The following is a 15,017-nucleotide window of genomic DNA, read 5'->3' as shown; positions in this document are numbered from 1 at the left end:
TGAATATATTACTAAATCAAAATCTTTAGAAAGCATTCACTTTCAAAGCTTGTCACTGTTTAAGATCATCATCATCACAAGAGCAAATAAATTTAGGAAAGTCTGAACAGAAGTCTTGAGTTTTGCAGAAAACCTTTTGTCCACAGTCCAAGCTGCATGTATGGTGAATGTTGATGTTTCTTATTGCCCTGGTGCTTTCTTCGATTTCAAAGTTCAGTTCACAGGCAGATATTCAATGTAAAAGGAGCTTAATGAACAAGAGTCACTGATCGTTGGCAGGTTACAAATCTGAGGATTCAAATATCTGAATTCGTGCTTTCCTTTCAACATATTTATGGGCATATTCTCAGCATTTTGATCATTTGTAGATCTCTGTAGTAGTCTCTATCTGTTGCAAAAAGTTTATTCGAAAAGGAGTGAGAACCATACTAAATATTTACAATGTACATAGAAATTATGTTAATTTAGGGAAATGGCATTAGTAGATTTTCCTCTACAATCTGTGGGTTCTCCAGCCACAAGCAGGTGACAAAGTTTATAGTAACAGGTATGAATTTCCTTTTACTCCATAAGCCTCAAGTCTAGTTTCACAGCTGCTGGTTATCTTAAAGATATAATATATATATATTATACATATCTTATATATATATATATATATACATATCTTATAGCTATAAGTAGCAATGTGGAAAAATTACTATGATAAAAGAAAGGTTATTTATTTTTGCTTTTTGGTAAAATTTCTCTAAGAACTTTCAGTAGAATTATAGAATTACAGAATATGCCCACCCCGTTTAACCTTTCTTGTTCCCTATTTCAGAGCTTCGAGACACCAAGACCTCTGAATACTTCAGCCTGTCCCATCACCAGTTAGACTACAGGATATTACTAATGGATGAGGATCAAGACCGGATATATGTTGGGAGCAAAGACCATATCTTGTCCTTGAATATCAACAATATCAGTCAAGAACCGTTGAGTGTAAGTTTATCATTGTCATGAGGAAAGTCATGCCATTATAGGTGTTTTTAAAACTTCAAATACATTGAACGTAATGTGTATTGCATTAGATAAATAGAAAATACTAGACACGTGGACACACACACACACACACACACACCAAATTACCTTTTACTTCATAACCGTAAAATATGTTTAGTTCAATTCCTCCCATTTGGTTTCAAAAGTTTTAAAAATCAATGTAAACTATGCAAGTGAATTTAAAAAAAAAACACTTCTCATACAAGAAATCATGTATTCAAAAGAGAAAGGAGGGAGTTGAGGTGAAGTTTACCATGAGAAGCCTGGTTAGAATAAAAAAATAAGTACCATGCCATCTATGTGTAATCCACAGAGTATGACCAATACAGCTATCAGCTGCATGGATATTTGAATAAGCATAACTTGCACTTTTCATTATTTTTTAAGAGTAAGAAAGCAAAATTAAGCACCAGGAGGAAAATTGTGTCAACTCTATATAAGTTTATTATAGGCGGGACACTTTGCAATTATTATATTAAAGGCTGATGACTCAAAAAGTATTTATCTCTGGCAGACATGACTCAAGACAGCAGTGATTTTGAATGCCAGCACTGTGCTTCTGGAGCCTCTGTGGTTTCATTTCATGTGTTACGTTGTTGAGGTACTTGGAGACCCACTAAAATAACAACATAAATGTAATTCTCAAGGATATAAGCAGTTGATAAAAGCATAAGTCCGAATGTGCAATGTGCTTTCCACATTTATATTTAAAATGACTTAATTTTAACATACAATTACAAACTTTTATGTATTACTGAACAGGTTTTGCCAGAGGAAAAAAAAACTGAATCGATAAGCAATAAGCAAATAGTATAATAACATAATAGTCAAATAACTTGAATTCAGAAGGTAAAAGAATGATTTTGAGAACAGAGATAGTAACACCTCAAAGAAATCAGATAGTCAGGAGCAAATGAAGCCTATTGGGTTACTATGTACCTGGATGAGATTATGCAAACTTTATTTTTCTTTCTGAATAGGTTTTCTGGCCAGCATCAACAATCAAAGTTGAAGAGTGCAAAATGGCTGGCAAAGATCCTACAGTAAGTACCTGCATTCTGCATGTACACACACACACACACACACACCTACATACTGTACATATAAACATCACCCCAACTTACACACTTCACATACACACAAATGTACCTACCTACACCCACAGTCATATTACAACACAGACACACACACATGGACACACGCACAGACACACACACACACACACACACACACACACACCAACTACTTAGCCTTCAGGTGTATGGAGCTTGAGAGCAGCAGCAGCTGAGATTAGTGGGTTTGGAGATCCTTGGCAGGACAAATGTTGAAGATGTAAACGTGATGGGAAATTTTCGTACCATCTGTAACTTTGGAATTCCTGGTTGGTTAAACTCCCCTGCCTTGCTTTCATTATTTAAGCCAAACACTTGTCATGGTGGATTTCACCAATAAATCTTGTACCAAGTGGCTCCCACCTGCAGAGTTCTTAGCAGGCTGCTGGAATGACGATGGTGTGAGTGTCTGGAGTCACTCCCAGATGTCACGGGGACTACTCCTAAGATTCCTGGCGAGAAATTAGTCATGAGCCTGCATAGTCTAGATAAATAAGTCAACAATGATGAATTGTACATTTGTTAATTAGAACAACCACAAAACACAATCAAAGCAGTTATACATATTGACAAATGTGCAGTGCAACACTTGGGCAAATTGGATTCCCTTAAATGGACTTCAATGGAAAGAGTCAAGCAAGGAAACTGCATTGATTTCTGTGAAGGACTTACAACCATTGACACTAAAGAAATGCATAGAGCTGATCTTTGATGAACACAACAATGCATATATATATAATATCTATATACATATATATTACCTTTTTGCTTCAAATCATGAAAAATATCATAATGGAACTAGTATCAAGAATATGCATTCTCACAAATAATTTGGTAAAAGCTTCTTCCTCTGTTCATTTGTCTGTATTCTCAGTCATTCATTTGATGAAGAACATGAAACACTACCTGCATATCTAGCAAAATTTTAGTTACTAAAAACATAATTTGTGTAAACACAGACTTAGTTTTGCACTTTTTCATTATATGTAGTTGAAAAAAGTTGACCTCTTTTAAGTGAGCAAGAAAATGAATGCAAATTAAGGAATGCAATAGAAATATTTGTTGTGTAGAAAATCTAGTATATTTATACATACGCATTTGTGTTTGAGATCATATAGAAGTAGCAGCGTCAACTTTGTGTCCAGAAAAGTTTTACTGAGCACATTGCAGTAGAGACAAGAGGTGTTATAAGCATCAATGTCTGTTTGGAGCCATGAAAGTAGTTGCTCTAAAGAGGCATTGAGATAGGCCAGTCATGCAGGAGACTAATCCATAATGGCATAAAAAAACTTAAGTCTGACCTGTCTCTCAAGACAGTCATAGATATAAACTTCTGAAAAGACTGGAGAAAGTCATAGCAATAGAAGACTATAGGACAGTGATTCTCAACCTGTGGGTAATGACCCCATGGGAGGTCAAACTTCATAGGGGTCACCTAAGACCTTTGAAAGATACAGATATTTACATTAAAATTTACAACAGTAGAAAAATTACAGTAGCGAAGTAGCAACAAAAATAATTTTATGGGTGTGGGTCACCACAACATGAGGAACTGTATTAAAAGGTCACAGCATTCGGAAGGTTGAGAACCACTGGTCTAGGTTGAAAGATCTCTGAGAGTTATTCCACAAGTGTTCTTGCAAACCATTATCAGGAGTGGCTCAGACCTAAGTGGTATATTTTCAATTTTATATCTCACCCAGTTAACAGAACTTAAGAGAGGGAGAAGAAACATGGCAATTCATAGTTACAGTCTATTGGAAATGTAGAAAATGAAAATCCAGAAAAGATTTTGATGGCCAGCCAGGGAAATTACAGAGTACAGTGCAGTGCTGTGGAAAAATGATGATTTCCTGAGGCTATTCTTTCAATAATTGGGCATGAACTGAACAATTTCCTCTATTCCCTAATGAAAACATTTTCCTACTGATGCGTGTCTGGTCATGTCTTGCCTTTTATCATAGCAACATCCCCTAGCAATGGTACTGAGGTTCCTGGTGCCTTGTTCAAGAAGGTTTGAATTTCTAATTCATCACAGTTGGTACAGGGAGAATACGCAGACTGCAGATGCTTTTGTATATTCAGTTTCCAAAAAAGTTATCTTGATTTTTCTAAAGTGTCTTAGTCAAGTCACTTGACCCATTTCTAACTTTGGTGAAATAGAAACCTGTTGTTATTTGCTTTGTGATAATTAAAACTTATTTGGTAAAATCTTCAATATGTCCTTACATTTTGTCATGACTTTATTGTGTTGTAATATCAAACATGAATGTTGTTAATTCTTCTGTATGACCAATAGCTATATAGTTGGGAAGTCATCCATGAAGAGATCTATTGTATACATTTTGATGACTAAGCTAGAAGGTTTTGCTTTTCCAGACAAAAATGGGTTCTTGGAAATAATAATCTATGAAATTCTTTCAACTCTCTACTGTATCTGTGTAGAAGAATAGACAGTCTAGCAAATACATCTCATGTCGTGTGAGTAGATGTCTGACATGTAAGAGTTATATCTCAGCCCTTACAGACCTTTTGTAATTTTAACTTCAAGAGAAAAGTCCAAAGGGAACAAAACAGTGAGCACTAGATAAAATAAACTTTCTATAAACAATTTATTTCATTTTACTTCTCAGTGATGCCAAGTGTTTGCAAATGTATACACAGTGTTGAAGTAGTTATCATCCAAAAAAAATAAGATTTCACATTTTTAAAATAGGGAGTCTTATGGAAGAAGGGAGGAATAGAAGGACATGAAGGTGGCAGGAGACCAATAAAAATCCTGAGCCCAGGGGGTCCTGCACAGACTGATACACCAAGGACTAAGCATGGACAATCTAGACTCCCTGCTCAGATGTAGTCCATAGGCAGCTCAGTCTTCATGTGGGTTCCTGAGTAATGTAAACAGGAGCAGCCTCTGTCATGAACTCGATGGCCGGCTCTTAGATCACTTGCCCCTGGTGATACAGTCTTACCAGGCCACATAGGAAGAGGATCCAGGCAGTCTTAATGAGACTTGATAAGCTATGGGCAGATGGCAGAGGAGAATTCCCCCTTTCCATGGGAAGGGGGAGGGAGAGAGGGGCTGGGAGGAGTTGAGGGAAGGTGCTTCAGTCAGGATATAAAATGAATAAATTGTAAAAATAAAAATAGGAAAAAACATAGAAATCTAAAATATAGGAAACTCCTCTCCCCACCAGCACTGGGCTGGGTGTTCTTCCTGTGTGCCCCTGAAACACTCTACCAGTTACTGCATGGATTTTTTTTTTAAGATTGGTTTATTTCATATACAGTATTCTGCCTGCACACCAAAAGAGGACACAAGATCTCATTATAGATGGTCATGAACCACCATGTGGTTGCTGGGAATTGAACTCAGGACCTCTAGAAGAGCAGCCAGTGCTATTAACCTCTGAGCTATCTCTACAGCCCACTGCATTGATTATTGCGTGTCTTGATGCACAAGTTGGAAATGCTATGTGGCAAATGCCATTATCCAGAGTGCCCAGATCTATATATAGGAACTTCATTAACTTTAAACAAGCTCTGAATTAATGTCAAGTAAAGCAATTGAGCAGGGTACTCTGTTCAGACAGTTCACTAGGCACTGGCAATGGGTCACGGTAGATGATGAGTTTACTAAGGCTCTAAGATTAACACCATCTACAGCTAATATGTTTATTTCAGAAAATCATCTTGGTGTTTTTAAAGTTATAGTCACCATCTCTTATTAAAACAAAAACAGAAAAAACTAGAATAATTTCATAATTTATGAAAAAAAATCGTAATTCAGAAATTCCTTTTGCAGCAAATTTTAAATAAAGTTATCTTTTAAGGAGGGGATGGGAAAGTACCTCAGACTTCCTTTGAGTTCAATCACAAATACACCATATAAGTCCACCATGGCGACACCCACCCAGAACTCCAGCATTTAGATCAGAAGGTTATCCCCAGCCAAAGAGCTAGTTCAAAGTCTGCTAGTTTCCCAAGACACGGGGGAGGAGAGTCAGATTTAGAAGCACTGTGGGCACAGTGATGGAATTGGCTCAGCATATTGGTGGTCTTCTCCGAGGCCAAGAATGGAAGCGACACATGTCATTACCTGGCAAGAACCAGGGTAAGAAGATATATGGTGTTATGGTTTCACTCTGAAATACCCTTTACAATCTTATGTTCTGATGACTTAGTCTTCATTGTGTGGCACCGTTTTGAAGGTTGTGATCCTTTTTGGAGGTGGGTCCATGAATTTGAAAGAGTGAAGGCAGATGTATATACGAAGTATTGGAGAGAGGAAAGCGAAAGAGGAAATGATATAATTATATTAATCTCAAAAAAATTAAAGAGGCATCTTTGGTATTTATTTTAATTGAAGTCTCTAATATCAATTTTTTTTACATATTGGTATCATAAACAGGACTAGTACTAATCTGTGCAGAACAAATGGCCCAAATCAAAATGTTCCTACTGCTTTTTAATATACTGCACAAAACAAATGTTATTACTGCCATTTTACTGATGCAAAATTTGAACCACAGGAATTCTAATTAACTGACTGAATGATGTCTGGAAAAAGTTGAAGCCAAGGTTTGAATTCAGATCGCCTGGCTCTGTGAATTTCATATTTGATTATTATTTATTCCTACCAGTATCTCTCCTGCATATGTGACAACAATGGCATCCTGACACACCAACTCTGGTTATTGTTTCATGACACGGAATTCTGTACTCAATGTAATTCTAGGAAATTTACTCCAAAATAAGAAAGTTCCACCCACTCATGTACTTGTTTTAGTTTCTTTTTCTTTTTCTTTTTTTTCTTTTTCTTTTTACTTTTTACTTTTTCTTGCATGTGTGTATATCTGCGTGTGGTTATGTGCATGTGAATGCAACTCCCTGAAGAGGCCCACCCAGTTTAATGAAGCTGGAGCTATGCATGGTTGTGAGCCACTCATATGGCTGCTGAGAACCAAACTCAAGTCTAGTGGGAAAGCTACTGAGATATTACCCCAGCACTATGCCGTCATTGTTTGATCATGCTGTTTTCATCTGGAAAAGTCTTCGTTTATGTGTCTTGACCATCAAGATTATTCTGAAAGGCCAAGATGAAACGATATTTCTGCTAAAGCTTTATATAAAGTTCATGTATGAGTGTATTTATGCATGGATGTATTAGTATATAACCCTATGATGACTTCATAGATTCTACCACATCTTTGATGTGTACATTTTTCTTTCTTTGAAAGCAGAAAGTAGTCCAGGCATTCAAGTGTCTTTAACCCTAGATACAGTGCCTTAACAAGTACTTGCTGAGGGGATTTACACAACAGTTTAGGTTAGGAACTGATGCTTTGCGGTGGAAAAGCAGAGCTCAAAGATAATGAACGTCAATGATTAACTGAAGTGTTCAGCATCACTTTTGTGTTCTATTGAGGAAGAGCTGGGAGGTGCACTGATTATCACTGTGTAGGAATTTGTCTCCTGATGATGATATTGCTGCTGAAAAGCTAGACAATGGTAGTGGCCACAGTTTCAGTCTGAGGTGAAAAAACTATTTAATCTCTTTTGGATATCAACTTTATTACTAACTTGAAATTCAGCTACTCAATTAAAGCATTGCTTTGAGTGTAAAGGCAATCAAAGTATATGGACAGAGAGTCCAAATAATGTTAATAACATAAAAAAAACTAAGGTTGCAATTAGTAACTATGAAAAGAAATGTGGATTCATAATGAATGGGATTATGAGAAAATAAAAAGTATGAATTATTATATATGTGTTTAAAAACATTCCTTATTGTATTTGCTTGTAGACAAATTTAAAATGAGAAAAGTCTTTGTGGCTTATTTTTCTGAAGGGACCTGAGTTGCAAAAAAAAATAATGAATAAATTTAAAGTCATTAAGAAAGATACTGAATGTTCAATGCATATCAGTTATAAACACTGAGTTCCTGAGAAGTAGTAATGGTTAAATATATAAAATAATTATTTTATATCTGCTATTACATATAAAAAAACAAAAATTCTGTCTGTAAGAAATAGACATAGGCATATATGTGAAATTAGTAGAGTTTTATTTTAAATATGAAAATATGTTGTTGACTTTTTCTTTTACTATAGCAACAATTTATTCATGTAAATTGTCTTCATAGCCCTAGATAAAGTAGATGCAACCTTCCCTTTTTAAATTTTCATCGAACCATGTCTTATTGGAAGGTAATCGATACAGAATTCCATGACTGTGAAAAAACACGCACAGCTCTCTTGCTAACAAATCTTAATAAAGACATGTTATATACAGAGCACCCTTCAGCTTTGCAGTTATTCAGGGTATTCTGTATCATTATTATCATCTCTGGCTATTTAATTAATCTCCAGGTACCTCTAAAAGCAGGTATCAAGACATAGCTCTGTATAATCAACAAAGATTAATACTCTCTTAACTTTTAAATAAAGTGTATAGTCTGGACTGTAAAGATTAATTTCTTTGACATTAGAATTAATGATTGATTAATGATTCATAGTAGAAACAGCTGCTCAAAATTCCCCTTCCCCAAAAGAAATACATACTTGCTGACAAGGAAAGATGAATATGAAACAAAAATTGACAACATATAAAATACATAAAATTTTAAATCAAATTTAGCAACTATTTTAGCACTTTGCTTTATTGTACCGTGTAGTAACATAAATACTAGATATTCAATGTACCCAAAAACTGTGAAAAAGAAATGTGCACTATAGACTATCCAGGGAGAAACTACTATTAAATTTGATATATTTTATAGCTTTTATTAAACAAATTATACTCCAAATGGTGAAACTTTTTTAAATAAAATTCTTTGAGAGAAAAATGACTTTGTGAAGGGGACATCATTCTGTCTTAGACTGGACTTGATTAATTTATAATCAGCAAAAGTAATGAGCATATCAGCTATGGAGTTTGGGATGATTAATTTGGCCACAGAGAACTTACAGACTCCTGCAAGATCACAGTTAATTTAGCAGTAAAGCAATGACACCCTTTCCTTTCTAGTTAAACTGGAGCCAGGTGCAAAACAGCTAGCACATAGAGGAAGAGGATCCAGGCGGTCCTGATGGAACCTGATAGGCTAGGGTCAGACAGTAGGGGACCTCACCTATCAGTGGAGTAGGGGAGAGTGATAGTGGAAGAAAAGTGGGGGAAGGTGAGACAGGGAGGAGACAGGGTGGGGGGGCGGGGAGAGGATGTGAGGGAGGGCCTCCAACTGGGATACAAAGTAAATAAAAAAAAAGCATGTTTGATGGGATCCTTGGGTAGAGAGAATGATTGCATCATTCTTCATAGAAAGCTGCAGCTATGCACATATTCCTAAGTGATTCTCTTCTCTCAATTGAAAAAGGTAGCCTTGAGTACCATAGTGAAATGATAATTTGGAATATGGATGAGCACAACTTTACTTCAAATATGTTTGTGCGTGTGTAATATTTTAAGGAAACTAGAGTAGATAGCTAGTTGTATATGTGTATTACATTTTTGCATCTATTTATTTACTTGATTTGTTGTGTATATACTTGTGTGAGTAAGCACAAACAGGAGGGGAGGTCTGAGAACAAGTTTTCAGAGGTGCTTTTCTTCTTTGACACCAGGTTCTGGGGGTAAAACTCAGGCCTTTAGCCTTGGCATCAATAAACCTTTCCCATTGATGCATCTTGCTGGCTGGACGCTGTATGCCTGAATTTCTGAACTTGATCCCATAAAAGAGTGAGCATGTAAAACTTCAGAGCATGAAAGTTTATATAGGACTCTCATAGGCTTAAGTGAGAGCTGAAGAGTTAAGGTACCCTGCATATAAGCAGCAAGCATGAGGACTAGAGTTCAAATCTATAGAATCCAAGCAAATGCTATCCTGGATGGACTTGACAGCCCAGGCCTCTGCCACTCCATTTCTCAGATGGTGATCATGAACCTCCCAGATTAAGCTTTGTAGGCAGTTTATCCATATCCATGAATTCTGGATTGAACTAAAAGGCTCTGTTGCTGAATAAGGTGAAGAGTGATTGAAGAAGGGTCCTGACCTCAGTATCAAGTCTCCATACACAAACACACATGTGTGAGCATGCAAAAACACAACCACATGTGCCTACACATACATGAAGAATACTCATACAGCACAGGAAGTATTTCAACAAGAAAAAAAAAATCATTTTAACTGATACATGAGGTAGACTCTGTAGTCCCAAGACAGATGAATGGAATGGTTCCAGATGCTTCCCTCATTGTAACTTCAAAGTCTCCTAACAATAACTTAAAAAATAAGAAATAAAATGTGCGCATGAGCACATCTAAGTCAGATTTGTTAGCAAGTTGAGAAGAACGAACTTGAGAGCATTTTTACATGAAGTCTTAGAATTAGGAACAATTAAACAGAAACAGCAAAGTTGCTATCGATTCACACTTTGTCCTGCTGAGCTCTGTAAGAAGAGAAGACTCTGTTCTGCTCAATGAAACCTACTGGAGCTCGGAAATCACCTGCTTACGTCTGGCAAATCTCAGTTGAGGAATCCCTTGTGTAATAGTGCTCTATCTCTCTCTGAATAGCCAGGTATTTCAGGATGCCCAATCTCAATATTTGAATTCTTACTTCTTTTCTTTTATGGTAAAATTCCTTTAATTTTTTTATTATTATCATTTATTACTATTTATTCAATTTGTATCATGACTGTGGCCCTTCCCTCATCTCCTCTCAATCCTACCCTCCCTCCCTCTTCTACTCCTATGCCCCTTCCCTAGTCTACTGATAGGGGAGGTCCTCCTTCTCTTCTATCTGAACCTAGCCTATCATGTCTCATCAGGACTGCCTGTATTGTCTTCCTCTGGTGGCCTGGCAAGGCTGCATTGCCCAATGGGGAGGTAATCAGCAAGCCTGTCACTAAGTTCATGCTAGAGAAAGCCCCTGTTCCCCTTACTAGGGACCCCAATTGAATACTGAGTCTATAGTCTACATCTGAGCAGGGGGTTTTAGGTGCTCTCCATGCATGGTCTTTGGTTGGGGTATCAATCTCTGCAGGGCTCCCAGGGCTCATTTTGTTTGTTTGTTTGTTTGGTTTTTGTTTTTCTGTTGGTCTCCTTTTGGAGCTCTTGTCCCCTCTAGGTCTTTCTATATCCCCCTTTTTTCATAAAATTCCATGCCCTCTACCCAAAGTTTGGCTATGAATTTCAGCCATTGCTTCAATACCTCTATCAGGAGAGTCTTTCAGAGGCCCTGTGGGTAGGCTCCTGTTCTGTTCCCTGTCTTCTCCTGCTTCCAATGTCTATCACATTTGTCCTTCTGAATGAGGATTGAGCATCTTCCCTAGGGTCTTCCTTGTTGTTTAGGTTCTTTGGGAGTATAGATTTTAGTGTGTTTATTCTATATTATATGGTTAATATCCACTTGTGAACAAGTTTATGCCATGTGTGTCTTTCTGTTTCTGGGTTACCTCACTCAAGATGATCTTAAGATACAACATTCAGCAAATGGTGCTGGTCTAATTGGATGTCTACATGTAGAAAAATGCAAGTGGATCTATATTTATCACCTTGCACAAAACTAAAGTCCAAGTGGATCAAAAACCTCAACATAAAACCAGACTCACTAAACCTGTTAGAAGAAAAAGTGAAGAAGAACCTTGAACTCATTGGCACAGGAGACAACTTCCTGAACAGAACACCAGCAGAACAGGATAGAAGATCAATAATCAATAAATGGAACTTCATGAAACTGAAAAGCTTCTGTAAAGCAAAGGACACTTGCATCAGAAGAAAGCGACAGCCTACAGACTGGGAAAGGATCTTCACCAACCCTTTATCTGACAGAGGGCTGATATCCAGAATATATAAAGAACTCAAGAAGTTAAAAAGCAACAAATCAAGTAATCAAATTAAAAAAATGGGTACAGAGCTCAACAGAGAATTCTCAATAGAGGAATAGCGAATGGCAAAGAAACACTTAAAGAATTGTTTAATGTCCTTAGTCATCAGGTTGATGCAAATCAAAACAACCCTGAGATTTCACCTTACACCCATAAGAATGGCTAAGATAAAAAAATAAAGTGACAACACATGCTGGAGAGGATGTGGAGAAAGCGGAACCCTCCTCCATTGCTAGTGGGAATGTAAATTTGTACAACCACTTTGCAAATCAATCTGGCGCTTTTTCAGACAATCAGGAATACTGCTTCTTCAAGATCCAGCTATAGCACTCCTAGGCAGATATCCAAGGGATGCTCAAGTATACAAGGACATCTGCTCACCCATGTTTGTAGCAGCTTTATTTGTAATAGCCAGAATCTGGAAACAACCCAGATGTTCCCCAATGGAGGCATGGATACAGAAATTGTGGTACATTTACACAATGGAATACTTCTCAGCTATGAAAAAACAAGGAAATGACGAAATTTGCAGGCAAATGGTGGAAACTAGAATTCTTATTTCTGCCAGTTAGATGAGTGGCTCCAGTTTGCATTTACAATTTGTACACAGTTCTCCAGGATAGAGCCAAGGGCAGATGTCACCTAATTTCCACCTCCCACGTCATATATTAGGTTAGCAGAGCTTCTGTAGATAGGAGTAGGATGTGACCTCATTAACTGCCTTTTCTTTTGCCAGCATGGATGTGGCAATTTTGTCCGGGTTATTCAGACTTTCAACCGTACTCATCTGTATGTCTGTGGGAGCGGAGCTTTCAGCCCGGTGTGCACTTACCTGAACCGAGGAAGGAGGTCTGAGGTAAGTATGACAGTTTCACTTGGTCAGTTTCTTCAGTGTTAGTGTCAGAAACTTTATGGTATTTTAGAGTTAAAAATTTGAGAATATCAGAGGACTAGGGAAAGGGCATAGGGGGAGAAGTGGGAGGGTGGGTGGGACTGGGAGGAGACAAGGGAGGGGGCTGCAGTGGGGATATAAAATGAATGAATTGTAATAAATAAATATATAAATTAAACTAAATTACAACTTTTGGGAATATTATTGATGGTAAAATATTTTCATATTTTTAAACACATGAGTATATTTCCTTTTTATTTTGTCTGTCAAGGCAAGAAAAATTGCACTCTTTTGGCATTCAAATTAAATATGTTTACTTGTTTTAAATATACATGATGTAAAATTAAAAAAAATCTTTAATTTAGTAATTATATTAAATGTAAGGCACTAAGGTACAGAAATTAGAAATACTTCGTTTATACATATTTTCATAAATATATATTCATTCTCATTTATATTAACTTGAGTACACCCTTATGGATATATACTTTATGATATGTTTGAAGCAGGATATTAAATGTTTTCGTGAAAAATAACTTTACTAATTGATAAACCCTGCTTTTATTTAAAACTAACATTGCCCTATCCTAGTTCATTTTCACCTTACACTTTTTTGCTTAAAGTCAAGTTATTATGGTACGGTGTTTGCTGAATACTAGTTAAATAGCTAGTTAATATATAGGCAAACACAATGCTGGCTAGGCTGTAGCTGTGATGTCAGATGTCAGGACAGCTTTTTAGTCAAGAAGCAGTGCAGAAAACCTAACAGTTGTGGGGGGAAATGCTTATATTGCTGTTAATATTCTCTTGAAAGTTATTTTTCTTTAGTAAGAACCAGTGCTATAGTTGGGTGAAGATTCATCTGTACTCAATATTATTGAATTGAATTTTATGCATATAATTTACATATGCACATTTATAGTTAGATGAATAAAAGTCCTTAAGGATTAACTAAATAATTATCGTTGGACTAAAGCATGATTTTTTTTTTCCAAATGAGGCTCAAAATGCTACTGAGATATTAATATTTTTAAAAAGAAAGCTAGGCTACTACAGAGAATGCCATTGAATGTACTGAGCTGATCATTATGGCCACATGCCTGTGATCACCAATTAATTAAACTAATGCTGTAGATGTTTGAAGTCAGCCAGGCACTACCCTGAAGTCCACACAGCCTCTGTGCAGGTCAACAAGAGCATGACACTTTTCAGAACATAGATTTCAAATGAAAGAGTTTTCCCACTTAAAAGTCACCCACTACTCACTGAAAAATTTAATTAGTAGGCCTGTCCAAAATAGTCTCCTCTCGAAAACCAGCATGGAATCGTTATAATCACCTTGTTAAGTTGAAACTACACTAGTCTCTGTGTTTCATAGGCAGGAGGTGTTCCCATCGATTCTGTCTTTTAAATAGCATGTGGGCATCTTAGCGAATAATTAGAGTATGAAGGAATTGTGGTTTTTAAGTATATGTTGTATATGCTTGTCTTGATAATAAATCTTAGTCAACAAATTTAAACATGTCATTATTTTATATGTCAGAGTATAACCCACAATGTAAACGTTCCTGTTCTCACTGGTCACACTTAAATTGGTTTTAAATGTAAGGAAAGGCTATGATTTAATATAGATGCAGGATGTCAAAAGACAGTCCTATGCTCTGGTCATTACGAACTGCAAAGTTAGTGATAAAATTGCAAGATTTTCTCAAAATAAAACATTTGCGTTGCATAATCATATCATGCTAGGAATGGGATTTTTTTCCCCTTAATTTCTTTCTCAGCAATTTTGCTGCTTATATATAGAAAATGCTGTTAAGGACATCATGAAAACGGCATTCTACTCACTGCAGATGGGAGTGTAAACTTGCATAGCTGCTTAGGGTTAGCATGGGGGTTTCTCAAAAAATGTAAGTAGAGATAACTCCCACCAACGATTCCACAGCTGGATAGATGCAGGGACTCTGCCTTGGTTTCTTTTCTGTTGCTGTGATAAACTACTGTGCTAAAGGCACACTGATAGAGAAAGGGTTTCGTGAGCTCATAGATACAGGTCACATTTCCCGTTGTGGTAGGGAAATATT

At 36.6% G+C, this 15,017-nt stretch overlaps 1 protein-coding gene across 1 annotated transcript in view; it reads left to right on the top strand.

Moving 5' to 3' along the window:
* The window catches only part of Sema3c (semaphorin 3C), a 166,509-nt gene that overhangs the window by 78,077 nt on the left and 73,415 nt on the right, over positions 1 to 15,017 (top strand). The window contains exons 3-5 of the mRNA XM_060374046.1: positions 821 to 981; positions 2,022 to 2,084; positions 12,778 to 12,897. Coding sequence (XP_060230029.1) covers positions 821 to 981; positions 2,022 to 2,084; positions 12,778 to 12,897 — 344 coding nt within the window. The remainder of the gene's footprint in view (positions 1 to 820; positions 982 to 2,021; positions 2,085 to 12,777; positions 12,898 to 15,017) is intronic.

Source organism: Meriones unguiculatus, chromosome 21 (genome assembly GCF_030254825.1).
Source record: "Meriones unguiculatus strain TT.TT164.6M chromosome 21, Bangor_MerUng_6.1, whole genome shotgun sequence".
Lineage (NCBI taxonomy): Eukaryota > Metazoa > Chordata > Mammalia > Rodentia > Muridae > Meriones > Meriones unguiculatus.
The sequence above is the reverse complement of the archived record's forward strand: the minus strand, read 5'-3'. Positions and strand labels throughout refer to the sequence as shown.